Source organism: Anthonomus grandis, chromosome 12 (assembly GCF_022605725.1).
Source record: "Anthonomus grandis grandis chromosome 12, icAntGran1.3, whole genome shotgun sequence".
Lineage (NCBI taxonomy): Eukaryota > Metazoa > Arthropoda > Insecta > Coleoptera > Curculionidae > Anthonomus > Anthonomus grandis.
Genome location: NC_065557.1, coordinates 881,258 through 895,322, shown reverse-complemented (window position 1 = coordinate 895,322; position 14,065 = coordinate 881,258). Strand labels below are relative to the sequence as shown.

At 32.8% G+C, this 14,065-nt stretch overlaps 2 protein-coding genes across 6 annotated transcripts in view; one reads left to right on the top strand and one right to left on the bottom strand.

The window, feature by feature from the left end:
- The first annotated feature begins 747 nt into the window (after positions 1–747).
- The window catches only part of LOC126742676 (uncharacterized), an 85,479-nt gene continuing 72,161 nt past the window's right edge, over positions 748–14,065 (top strand). For both annotated transcript variants that reach the window (XM_050449424.1, XM_050449423.1), the window contains exon 1: positions 748–998. The gene's annotated coding sequence lies outside the window, so the exon portion shown is untranslated. The remainder of the gene's footprint in view (positions 999–14,065) is intronic.
- The window catches only part of LOC126742688 (neural/ectodermal development factor IMP-L2), a 53,222-nt gene continuing 41,476 nt past the window's right edge, over positions 2,320–14,065 (bottom strand). For 3 of the 4 annotated variants that reach the window (XM_050449455.1, XM_050449453.1, XM_050449454.1), the window contains exons 2-6: positions 7,305–7,416; positions 6,884–7,062; positions 4,996–5,278; positions 2,664–2,890; positions 2,320–2,604 (exon numbers count right to left, since the gene is read on the bottom strand). In XM_050449455.1, coding sequence (XP_050305412.1) covers positions 2,593–2,604; positions 2,664–2,890; positions 4,996–5,278; positions 6,884–7,062; positions 7,305–7,416 — 813 coding nt within the window. In that variant the 3' untranslated portion in view covers positions 2,320–2,592. Of the gene's footprint in view, positions 2,605–2,663; positions 2,891–4,995; positions 5,279–6,883; positions 7,063–7,304; positions 7,417–7,496; positions 7,657–14,065 lie in introns of those variants that run through there. The other variant, XM_050449452.1, reaches the window with a different exon arrangement.

The following is a 14,065-nucleotide window of genomic DNA, read 5'->3' as shown; positions in this document are numbered from 1 at the left end:
GGTCTCACAGTTTCGTTAAATTTTCAATGAAAACTATCCGGAAGCTGTCAATTACAGGTACCGTCTAATAAGAAAAACTCTGGGCTTTCTGAATATGTGCATATCAATTGGGAAAATTGTGTATTGCGACCCGGAAAATTTGGTTTTTCATGGCTCTTCACAGACAAGGCGTTCTTCTAAACGTTCCAAGCTGGTCCCCACGGACCAAAAGTTACACAGGATCCTTTATTCAGTTTATTTTTAAATTATTAGACAAGCAAATTAAAGCGAACCACTACAAACTATGGTTTACTTTAGATAAAAAGATTATGAAAGCGGTTTTGCGAGTCAGTGGTGAGGTGCATGAGATTTTTAGGTTAGGATCTTTTAACTTACATTCAGGTTCTACACATACACGTTATTCAACAAAAATAAATCACTCTCAAAAAAGCATAAACCTTGCTTTATTTTTAAATATACTTGCCAAAATATTTATTCCGTTTAACTATTTCTAGAGTAATTCGGACGTGTACAGTAGCCTGCAAGTCTGCGTCTATAATAATTATACACTATTTTACATCTTAATTCCATTCCTTAACTGCCCTTCTAACAATATAATACCTCTGAAAGCAAATAGCCCCAATTCTGCTTCCCATAACGAATTTAATATGGTTCCCGTTTAAATTACCCGCCAAATCTCAACAGAGGCGATGCGGCTATTGGTCAAACCTTTTTCGGTTGTTTCCGGTTTCCGTTACTCGTGGTCGATCGGATCGATAAGGCTGGTCGCTCTAGAGGGGTATACACTAATTGCGTAGTGTTCGTTAGGTGGTATGGCCTATTTTAATTAAATGAAAAATGGCGTTTTTACGTTTAATCGGTGGTACGTAGACCGGACCGCCGTTTCCAAGATTATGGGGGTCACCAAGGGTATGGGATTTATGGGCATAGTGTTTTTACGGGATAATTAACGTTTTCCTGCGAGGAGGCGACCACCATTTTATGAAGGAATAACAAGGGTGAGTCAGGATTCATTACCCCATGTTGTTTTTTAATTGTTTTTGTACTGTATGATTTTGAGGAGTGTTTCCAGAATTACGGATAAATAAGGCACCTGGATTAAGCTTTAACGTGGCATAACTGTTTTGTGTCTTTTTAAAGTGCCCCTCAGTAGCATTTCTCGAAATACTTGCAGTACTATTATTTTTCTCAATAGTGTATGAGAGAGACGGGCACATTAGTTGGTTTGAGGTACAGACAAGGATAGAGACTGTGCCTCAAACCAACTTTCCTTTTTTTTTTATCTATTTAGTGTTAAATATTTATACTCAACATCTCTATTATCAATTTTTGTATACACTACTCATCTTGACAAATTTAATTGTCGCCTATCAATACTTATAACAAAGATATAAACTAGTGGGTGAATGGACGAAAACAAAGAAAACACAAAGTCACGGTGTCACAACATATACTCACAGATTACACATGTTTCGTTCTAATTAGAGAACATCCTCAGGCCTAAAATCAAAAATTTTAGTCAAAAAACTTAAAAGTCATTTTTAGTGTTTTTTATTTAAGTCTTTTGTGTCGACTACTATTTTTGATTTTAGGCCTGATGATGCTCTAGCTAGAGAGAAACATGTGTAACCTGTAATAATATGGTGGTCTTTTTGAGAATAATGGATGAGATTTTTGTATATAATTGAATGAATAACATATAATTGTATGAATTGGGCTTGAAATAAATTTATTAAAAATTACAGATACTGATTGTAAACAGAAAAATAAGAAATTGTACCTCGGAAACAATAATTAAATATTTTTTTATTCAATCAGTAACCTCTGCCTCCCTACTATTAAACTCCCGGCCCTTTTTACTAAAATAGAAGCAGGCCCACTATACTCTTTATATGCAAAAATCCAGGTATCAGAGGTTTGTCTTGAGAAAATAACTTCATTATATTAACCTAACAATAAAATTTGCTTGCAATTATATTTTTAATAATTAATTCTTGATTTTCAAGAATTTTTCTTTTATTACACATTATTTCCTTAACAATTGGTACCGGAAGAATCTGGGGATTTCATCAAATTTGCATATGTCAAGTCAAAAATAGAATTTATATTCATTATTTGCTTTGATTTGTGCAGGTCTGGTCAGAGCTTTATGTACATCAACTTATGCCATTACATTAAAGAATGGTTTGTCGACGCTTTATTATATTTAATTCTAAATTTAACGCAATTTCTCCCATTGAGTTCACTTAAGTAACACCGGAGAAAATGCATTTTGAGTGACAAGGGATACTGGTTGGAAAAAAAAAAAACAACCTGACATCAAATGGAATCGCTTAGATTTATTACTTGTTTTTCATTCAACTAAACCTAATTTAAATAAATCAATTAAATATAAATAAGTACATAAATTAATAGCCTATTAATACTAACTAAATAAATCTGTTAAAATACTACTTTACAATAATAGTAAGTGTGCCAAGAAAGCCTCTTTCTTGGAATGGAGTGACTAGACTTTTTTTTTGGAAATACACCTTCGGCTAAAGTGAGGGGGGGCCCTAGAGCACCTGCCACCATTTAGGGTCGCCTCCGGACTTATTTCGAGTACTGCAAATAAAAAACTGTTTGTAATCGCACCCTTATTGAACCGACTGAACCATTATTACCTGCATGGGGTACAAGAACGTCTCCACCTCATCCTCTCCAACCGAATTCCTCACCATACACTTGTAAGTGCCCATATCCGACCACGCTATCGACTTAATACTTAAACTACCATCGGACAACACCTGGAACCTGTCATCTTCGATCACTTGCTTCGAATCGGTGTTGATCCAGATGATTTCCGGGTTGGGGTTGCCCACCGATTTGCATGGAAGAATCACGTTTGACCCTGAAGAGATGAAAATTAATATTAAAATACAAATTTAAAAATTGATCACAGTAGTAGTCATCAAGGTGCAATAGGCGGCATCACAAACAAACACTAAAGTCTTTTCTTAAATTGTTTAAGAAGAACACAAGCTCTTGCAATAATTAATGCTCTCATACACAATTGATATTGTAGAGTTGGCAAGAGAAGATTTGGTACATTTCGTGTTATATCTTTGATGACTTTTATGGATCAAAAATACAGTATCTAAGACTGTATAAAGTAAGGAATTTTTCCTGTTTAACCAGACAGTGTGGATATGTTGAATGAATATGTAGATTTTAAAAAAACATTTATATGAGAGGAATTAGTCACAAAGGTGCTACTGGTAATGGTGATAAGAAAATTAAGGTTTATGATGATTTGTTTTGAATTATGCACACGCGTTTCGTGCTTCGCTTCCTTTTGTTTAAACCGAAAGATTTTTAAGAATATCTCTAATGGTTGCGGAGATATGTTAAGAAATGTGTGTGAACTTTGATGTGTTTGAAAAGTTCAAATTCCGTTGTTTACAAGAATGCCTATAATTTTAAAAGTATTTGAGGTACAAAAATTCTTGATACCTTAAAATATTTGCCATGAGAGGACGCACCTATGACTGGAAACTTGTTAAGGAATATGAAGTAATTGAAAAAATATCTCAAAAAATGTGAAATTTTGCAAAAAATTACTGGGGACCACCATTATCACTTTCGTAAGGTGAGTTTTCCAGTTGATTTTTAGTTTAGAATGTTAAAGCCCATCATCACACATTGAACCCAAGGATTTTTTAAAAAGTATGTTACAAAAATATGTGAAGAAATGCGCTCAAAATTACATTTTAAAGTTTTTCCTTAAGAACTCATATCCGCCGTTTTACAAAAATGGCTGTAATTTCAAAAGTATTTGAGTTACAAAAATCGTTAATATCTTAAAATGTTTGCCGTGAAAGGACGCACCTTTGACTGGAAACTTGTTAAGGAATATCAAATAATTGAAAAAATAATTTAAAAAATGTGAAATTTTACAAAAAATTACTGGGAACTACCAAAATCACTTTAGTAAAGTGAGTTTTCCAGTTGATTTTTAGTTTAGAATATTAAAGCTCATCATCAGACATTGAACCCAAGGATTTTTTAAAAAGTATGTTACACAAATATGTGAAGAAATGCACTCAAAATTACAAAATTTTGAAGTTTTTCCCTGAAAACTCGAATCCGTTGTTTTACAAACATGCCTGTAATTTCAAAAGTATTTGAGGTACAAAAATCGTTAATATCTTAAAATGTTTGCCCTGAAAGGACTCACCTTTGACTGGAAATTTGTTAAGGAATCTCTACTAATGTCGAAAATATCCCAAAAAATGTAAAATTGTGCAAAAAATAACTGGGGACTACAATTACTTTCATAATGAATTTTCCAGTTGGTTTTTTAGTTTTGTATGTCAATCACATCATCAGACATTGTACCCAAGAATTTTTTAAAAAGTATATTGACTAGTTACAGAAATATGCTAAGAAATGCGTTCAGAATTACAACATTTTGAAATTCTTCCTTAAAAACTCAAATCCGTTGTTTTACAAAAATGCCTGTAATTTCAAAAGTATTTGAGTTACAAAAATCGTTAATACCTTAAAATGTCCACCCTAGGAGGATACTCCTTTGACTGGAAACTTATTAAGGAATATCAAGTAATTGAAAAAATATCCCAAAAAATGTAAAATTTTACAAACAATTACTGGGGACCACCAAAATCACTTTGTGTCAAAAATCACAAAAATGCCTGTCATTTCAAAAATATTTGAGCTACAAAAATCGTTAATACCTTAAAATGTTTGCCCTGGGAGGAGACACCTTTGCCTTTAAACTTATTAAGAAACCTTAAGTAATCGAGAAAATATTCTAGAAAATCTAAAATATTTCAAAAAAAAACTTGAAGACCACCGAAATAACTTGTGTAAAGGGAATATTCCGGTTAATATGCCAAAACCACTGTATATAGTCATTACACAGTTTCAGAGAGAATAGCTTATGCCCGAGCCGGTTCAATCAGAACAATTCCAAGTCAGTGAGACAATAGAACTTACCGATGACATCCATGTAGGCGGACGCCCAGAAGGTGACCCTGGGATGGTGGTGGGCTCCAACGATCTTCTTGTCGATCAGTTGGGAGAGGTTCATCTCTTTACCGTAACGGTTTGGGACGATTAATTGCACGGCTTTTCTGTCCTTGTTCCTGTTGGATTCGGCCACGCAGTAGTAAGTGTCCTCGTGTCTCGGTAGCACGTAGTTTATCACCAAACGGGAGGACACCTTGGCCAAAGCGGGAGCGCCTTCGATCCGGATGTAATTATCTTCGAAACTTTCGTTCTGGAATATGGGAAGTAGATCAGACATGACGCTAAAGAGTTTTGTACGTTATATAGAGCGCGTTATTCGCAACGTGGAATATTTTGGGTAAACAAAAATTGGGAAAGGTAAAATGAAAATCCTGCAGTCTCCCTCCACTTTAGCTATTTAAAATTCCCTACATGTTTCGGACACAGTGGTGTCTATCATCAGGGGGTAAAAGGTTTAAAATTGGTACTAGATATACATGCCCCAGGGTTTGATTTCATTTTAAAAAAAACCCTCTATTTATTTTTTTTTATTATTTTGTTTATTTACATTCTGTTGTTGACAAGCATTGAACAGTATGCTAAAAAAATTTTTTTAGCATTAGAGCTGCAAGCACACAAGCATTTAGCACTGCAAGTATGGACTATTTCTTCACTAAAAATTGGGAGTATCAGAGGTGCTCCAGAAGTATCTTTTAAAATTGTTTTATAACATACAGTTATGTGGAACACCCTTTAATTTTTTGCATTCTACATCCTAAATAAAGATAGATTTTATTAAGGCTTATTCAGCTTAGGTATTAAAGTTTTCGAAATATTTTGTTGAGACAATTTCAATAAAAACATGTGTTTCTCCTTTTTTTTACCATATTAGCACAGGGGAGCACCAAATTATTAGATTTTACATGTCACTTGTAAAAAAGTTACTATTTTATATGGGATGTTCAAAAATTAGGTTTAAATTATTATTACAGTTTTAACAAGGCAATAAGTCGCTTAATATTAATGGAAAATACAGGGTATTTTATATTACCAATAAATGTCACAATGAATTGTTTATATCGAATTTAAACATTTTTATAGTCACTGAGTAGGTTGTTTATAATTTATTTGTCAGTTACTTAAATCATCTCTTTTAAAAGTTTTTGTTTCTACAATTACTTAGGCAATTTTCTGCAAAAAAAATGTTTTTTTTTATTAATCCTACCCTTAGCCCCCCACCCACCCCACACAACTTACCAGTAAAAAATTGTTTTCAAAAATCATCGTTTTCCAAAATAATACAAATGAATAATAGCTGGTTTCATTAATAATATCGAATCTAATAAGACAGTTTGTTTATTTAAATTTGATATAATTATGTATAATAATAAATATTTAATACAAAAAACAGTGCTATTAGGATCCTATAGCCTAAAAACAGTGATTTTTCAAAAGATTTTTTTACTGGAAAAATGTTTGGGGTGGGTGGGGGGGGTAAGGGTTTTCTTGGATGAAAAACGATGTTTTTGCAAATAATATATATTCAATTCAAGAATTTAATAACGCTGTTTATTTAAATTTGATATAATTTTACATATAAATATTTAATATAAAAACAGCGTTATTAGATTGGGTAATACGGACGAAAAACAGTGATTTTTCAGAGGAATTTAATCGAGTATTTGAATATAATCAAGTTTAAAAATTAGATATTTAAATCCCGTTTTTTTAAATGCCAACACACCCTGCATATCCAGAAAATTACTTTAAAAGATACTTCTGGAACACATCCCAATAATCCCAATTAAATATAATCTTAATATTCCGTGTTGTCGTGAATAATCCTGTATTTGATTGAACGGAAAGAGGTACATACCTCGGTGATCCTCATGTGTCCCTTGTACCATTGGATGGTGGGTGGTGGTGATCCAACGGCTTCGCAGCTCAATTCCACGTGTGAACCGACGTTCTTATGGACGACCGGTAGTGGAGGCTGGTTGATCCTCACGTACTCCATCGGTCGACCGTATTCCGGGTAGTCGTACCCCAGATTACCTGAAAGAATTGTCCACCATAAGTTCACCAGGTTGAGGTTGAAGAACACCAACAAGGATAACAGGAGGGATTTCTTGTGAAGGCATAACAGGGAGAGCATCTTTTGGATTTTACAATAATTATTGCGGAGTGGAATATTACCAAACTGACAAGAAATGTGCGCGGATAAGATTAAGATTATCTAAAGTGGTTCTCGAACGGTGCGAGAAGTGGATGAGGAGATTTTTTTTTTTGGTTCTTACCTTGCGGTAGGGCGCTTACGTCGTTATCGATGTCCTGGACGATATCGTCGGTCAGTCGTCTGCTGTACGCACCATGAAGGCAAAGTAACGAAAATAATACTGAGAGTTTCACCTGAAAAAGACCGAAGAAGAAAATCAGCATAAAGGGTCAATAGTCCAATTTAAAAAAAAAAAAAAAAAACCGTGACGCACTTTATAAAAGATAAATTCCCGCATAAAATATGTTACAGTCGCTCGGTCGCATCGTGGCGTGATGATTTCCATTCATGAATTTCATTGACTTGATCGAGGATTTGCGCTTATCTCCCGGTTATTATTGTCGAGGCGTAGTAGTAAATCCGCGAATAATTGCGCTTTACCAGTTTATCTCGGACTGGTTTTATTGAATGGCACTCGCCGTTACTCCATGACATTTAAATTTACTTACCAGAATCGTTTAAAAAAAAACAAATTGATCCCTTACTATCGTATTAGAGGTTACGGGAAACAAGCTTAATGGAGGGGAGTTTTCGTACAAAGTTCGGACCCGTCAGACAAAAGCGCTTAAAACTTCGTTGGTATTTAGGCTAGAGAAACGAAGTTTACCTTTTTATAATCTAGAAATATGGGGCTACAACCTGATTGTTTACGAATTTTAATTATTTTTTTTGTTTAATAAAAGGACGCCTTCAAAGTGAAAAAAAAATGTTTGTCTAATTTTTTGAGTGAGAATTTGATAAAGGTCGCAACGGTTCTTTGAATGTTAAGAAACTTTGCGGATCGATTAGAGTTCACGTGAGACAGTGCGGTATAGTTTTTGGTTATTCTCAGCATATGGGAAGAGTTTTTTTTTTAACGTCCAAGGTTTGAGACATGTGTGATATTCTAGCCCCTCTGACGGTTTAATGGTATCTTTCCGGAAATAATTACTTATAGAAGATATGTGCGCCTCATGGAGAACTACAATTTCTATTAAGGGTTTTTAGGAAAAAAAGTTTCTTTCTGGGAGAAAACCCAAAAAAACCTTAAAAAGTTGAAAATTTTTAGGTGTTTAATTTTTTTTGGTGCAAAATTAAAAAAAATTCTTTTGGATTAATTGAACCTCCATTCTTTCCGAATAAAACGGTGTATTAAATTAAACGCGATCATTTATACAGGGTGAGCACTGTTCAGTTGAAAATACCCATTTTCACACGTTTTTTTTTTCTATTTTTAATAACTTTTTAGTGGCGCCACCTAGAACAAAATGGCTTATAGACGGTTTGTAGCCTGTATTAAGGAGAACGTTTTCCAATTTCAATCGTACTTCTAGATAAAACCGTTTTCGAGTTATGAATTTTTGAACATTTTTTGACTTTGAAAATTAATTGTGCGCACCCTGTATATTGTAGATAAACCAAAACCGTTCGAGCAGATGCGTCATTCATTTTACTATAACATACTAACATTTAATTTCTTCACCATTTTTGCAAGTATTTCGAAAATATTTTTTTTTTAAAAGTGTCAAGGGCCAAAAATTGCTAAAACTCCCCCTGCACAATGGCTATTTACAAAGCAACCCATGGCCGCGTCTCCATGGCAACGCAAACGGGCATTTTCGTTGAATAAAGACCCTTTTTATAATTGAAATTTAGCTATTAAAACCGATTGAAGTCGGGCCAGAATTGACGTTAATCTGTTCCTAAAGCTTTCTACTATTTTTTCATGCATAAATCATAAGGTAAAAACCTCTTTTTACACCCTAAAACATCGTCTGAAAATGGTCGACTTTGACGTCTATGCCCAATTTTAATGGCGGTTTTGCCAACATGGCGTCCAAGTGGATGAATCGGCTCGGACTTGTTTCCTAATTTCATTGATAAAATGATTAATATAGCTCAAAACTTTCAGGAATTGGTATGGAAATACTCCAGAGATTCTGGACAATCCGAATATATAAATATCTCTTACCAAATCGTGTTCTTTTAGCCGTGATAATTCGGCAAAGTTTTGACGTTTTAGAATTTACTGTGTATTATAATAATATTTATGCGACACAGTGGCCTATACAAGGCATTTTGCTGGACAAAAATCACAATACAGTGGGTCCTAATGATAAAAAAAAAATGAAATCGGATTTTTTTTTTTTTATTATTTGCATGACTTAAATGAAATTTGGTATTTGAGGTTTATATGAGAATCTTTTACAAATTTTTGAAAAATTTAGTTTTAAGGTCACGCGACTAGCAAAAATTTTTTCTTATAGGTCCGATTTGATTGAAATTTGACGTTTAGGTTTTTGTAAGTTATTAACATTTTACAAAGTTTTGCAATAATGTGCATAAGTGTATTAGCATATACCATGATACCCCAAAAATCATAAAACCAAGAAGTTGTAAGATTTACCGCGTTGGCGGGGCAGCACCTGTCAAACAATCCCTAATAGTTTCCTCTGACCAAAAGCTTTTCTACTGGTCCCAAACTGATCAACTACTTGTACATACTTCTTAGCTTACTTGCTTAGCTTACTTACTTGTACATACTTGTACGTCTTCCCTTACCAAAAACTCATTAATTTACATAAGTAAAAAAAATTACAATCATGTTCCTCTGTGTGTTAGACATATATCGGATGTTAAGAAATTTAAAAGAGAATTAAAGTCGCTTTTATTGGCTAAGGCATATTATAACCTGGATGACTTTTTTAATGATAGGTTTCAACCTTGGACATGTTGGAAAGTTTTCTTTTTTTCCTTTTTTCTTCTCTAGTTTTGTCAACGAGTTTACCTTTATTTAGTAATTGATTGTTTTATTTAGTTATCTTTAATTTAAGTATGTTCAAAAAGTTTTGTCTTCTTGTGTTTAATTTTGTTCATTGTTTTGTCAATTTTTGAAATTGTATTTGTGTTTTGTTTTTTTAGCTTGTAGGATGCTTGTACACAAGATTATTCTTACGTAATATAGCACATTTTCTTTCTTTCTTACAATACAAGATACTTGTTTCTTCAGACTTTTGGTCGGGTGCTAACACGTTTCTAACGGTTGGCGCCCCCTTTAAGTTGAACTTGAAAACTGTTCAGGGTCTTTTTATGCAGATTTAGTGGTGCTAATGTGGAAGGTTGTTTGAAATGAGCGTCACAAAAGTAAACGACGCGAGGCGTGAATAGGAAAAATTAACAAATGCACTTCGAGAGAAAAAAAAAGTGTGAAAATTAACGCTTTGGTTTTTTTTTTTTTTAATGGGGTGCTAACAAAGAGCTCGTTGCGAGCTTGGTTATATTAATATATCACTGTTTTGTGGTAGTTTTTTGCAAAAAAATCAGTTTTTTTTTTTGATTAATTTAATGGGACTATTAAGGAGTTTGCTCAAAATCAAGAAAAGATTTCCTATTTAACAGCTATATTCTGAAGAGATTTTTAGTATATGTTCAATATACAAGTTTTGTCCTTTTTTTCCAAGTAGTTTCAGAGCTGTTCATAGTATTAAGAAATTTAGTAAAGGCTGTAGGGAATTCATTTTTTTTTAAATAAATAAAATTTTAATTTTTTAAAATAATATTTCCAGGCAAAAAAAACGTTTTTTATTAACCCAACCCTTACCGTTAGTACCATCAATTGTTCTCTCAAAATTAAGAAATTTCTTAAAAATTAAAATAAACCCATCATCATGGTACTGTTTTTTAGCTAATTTTTCCCAGACAATTCATTGGTGAAATCAGTTTTTTGGTACCATCAATGGTTCTTCCCAAAATCAAGAAATTTCTTAAAATTGTATTTTTTATTGTAATCTTTCCAAAATGTAAAAAAAACATTTTCTCGTGTTTTTTAGTGCCCTGGAAAAACATCCTTTTAATGAATTCAAATATCTAATTTCTAATTTTATTCCAGGAGTTTGATGCCATCTTACACTCCAGATATTAAAAACATTTTCCAAGCATTTGACGTTTTTTTTGAACTTTTCCAGAATTTTAAATATTTTGTCACACTTTTAGGCCCCTGGAAAAATTTTATTTTTTTGCCATTTTCAGCATAAAAAAATTTTTTTTTTTTAAATTTCTATATCTCAAAAATTAATCAAAAATCTTTTGAAAATTTTGAGTTCAGTGATTTTTATTGAAAGACCCCAAGACAATTTGTTGTTACTCTAAACCTTTTAAGATTACGACATTTTTTTCTTTGAAATTAAAAACCCCTTTTCACGACCCAATTTTAAAGAAAAGTCAATAAACAAATACGGAAATTATGACGGAGTTTTACTTTGACTTAAGACATCCGAAATTTCCTTTTAATCATAAATTTGTTCACATCTCAAAAGTGAATGAAAACTTTCTTGTAAGGAACTTGAACGCACGCTTCTGTGCAGTTGAGTTAATAATTGAAAAAAAAAATTTTCAGCCAATTTTTTCCAAACTAATCATCGAGAATCAAAAACTTCCATTAAAAAAAAAATAAATTCCATTACTGCTAACAAAGAGCTGGTTGCATCCTCGGTTATCTTAATTACATGCCGATCATACAGAGAGAGAGAGAGAGTTCATTTAAATTTCGCAACGGCCCTGTCTTCACGTGACCTTTTAGCGCCGTATCAGTTCGATAACTGCCCGATATCAGTCGCTCCGATAACCTTCGGATGGATGCAACGATTCCACGAAGAATGAATGAACGCCAGAAAAATCCCATGAAAGTATTCATTAATTAATTAATTAGTTCTGACGTATGAGGCACCGATAACAGTTTATAGGACAATCTCGGGATGTGTTGCTCACTTGTCAATCAAAGAATCTTATTCACCGGCATTAAGGTTCTCGTGGACCTAGGTCAGCGATAATTTTCAATTTCCAATCCCCCATTATCCCCCCCTTTTGGTATAGTGTCCAACCGCGTTTTAATGTAATTCGTTGCACGGGATTTTTTTTTATTGCCAACAAGGTTTGACTGTTGGAGGATCGTCAATGTGGTTTTGACCCACTGGTTAAGCAGGTAATATTCTGGTTTTTGTTTGAAGAGAATCGCCCCATTAGTTGTTGAGATTTTGGAGTGAACTTTATTAAAATTAACCATAAAAAAAATGTTTATAGATTTTTAGTCCATATAGGGAATTTGTCTTAAATATAATGAGTGTGTAATGAGCATGTAGTGCTTGTAGTCGATTTTTAAGGTCCGATGATGCTCTTAATGTGAGCGAAACACGTGTAACCTATTGTTAGAATTAATAAATACTTTTGAGACCGAGACTTTGTGTAGTTCCCTTTAGATTATTGAATCTAGCTAGGTCTCTTTGAGAAAATGGTGACTTCTTTCAATTTGATTAATTGGGTTTACAACCACTTGATGCTTAAAACCTACACACTACTTTTTGGCATTTTCATAAATTAAATATCGGTAGTCGTTACAATACAATAAGAATTCACCAAATATCTGGGTATAATAATGAATGATTGATAAACGTTTAAAGGTTTTAATTATGAAATTGACGGAAAACACCCGTAAAGTTATCTGTCAATTTTATATTTTAAGAAATATGACGAATTACTGATAATTATTTACCGACATTAATCATTAGTGGAGAAATACAAAAAAAGTCTCTACTTAACAGCTATATCCGCTATGAAGGGATTTTTAGTATACGTTTTGTCCCTTTTTGCCAAGTAGTTTGAGAGCTGTTAATAGTATTACGAAATGTAGTAAAGGTTGTAGGGGATTTATTTTTTAAATAAAGACAATTAAAATTTTTCTAAATAGTTTAAAGAACAAAAAGAACGATATTTTTTTTTAACTAATTATAAAGTTGATCGAATATTTTCTTTTTTTAGATCAAGTTATGGTGATTTTAGTTATTGATAGGTTTTGGTCAGCTTACATAATTAAAAAAAAAATATTTTAGTTTATTTTATGCACAAACAGGTGTTTGCGCATCTAGGTGCATCTCAAACTATGTCTGACTTTTAATAACTAGTAAGAATATGTAAATCAATTTTATTTTAATTTGATTTGGGGTCATATTGTCTATTTTAGGGGCTAGCGCAGTTCTATTCTTGGCTGCCATGGCCTTGTTACATCTATGTCGAATTATTTAATCTACCTTTTATCATTATTATTACCTTTTATTTTATCTACCTTTAAGCCATCTAATGTCGTCATATTATTGGCAACGCTTCTAGTTTTGTGTGAATGGATCGGAGGTTCTTTTTTGTCTTAAAAAAAACTGAATTTGCGATAAAAAATGGCACAACTACTGCAGTTTTCGTAGTCTTGCTTTCGATAAATAAAATGGGGGTTTTTCTCGTTTTACTCAAAAGCCTTAAGGTTATGTGAGAAAAGCATAGATACAAAAACTATAGATTTTTTTATCACTTATAATTTTCTTAAAAAATATTTTTTCATTAAGGCAACCCTTAGCCCCCCACCCGCCCTACACAACTTACCAGTAAGAAATTGTTTTCAAAAATCATTGTTTTCCAAAATAATACGCATGTATAACACCTGGTTTCGTCGTTAATATCTAATATAATAATACAGTTTGTTTATTTAAATTTGATTTAATTATATAAATGTTGTGTTAATAAATATTTAATACAGAAACAGTGCTATTAGATTGGATATTATGAACAAAAAATGGTGATTTTTCAAAAGAATTTCTTACTGGTAAGCTGTGTAGGGTGGGTGGGGGGCTAAGGGTTGCCTTAATGAAAAACGGTTTTTTTGCAGAAAATAATTGTCGGAAACAAAAATGTTTTCTAAGAAAATTATAGGTGATAAAAAATCTATAGTTTTTGTATCTATACTTTCTTATCTATGCTGCA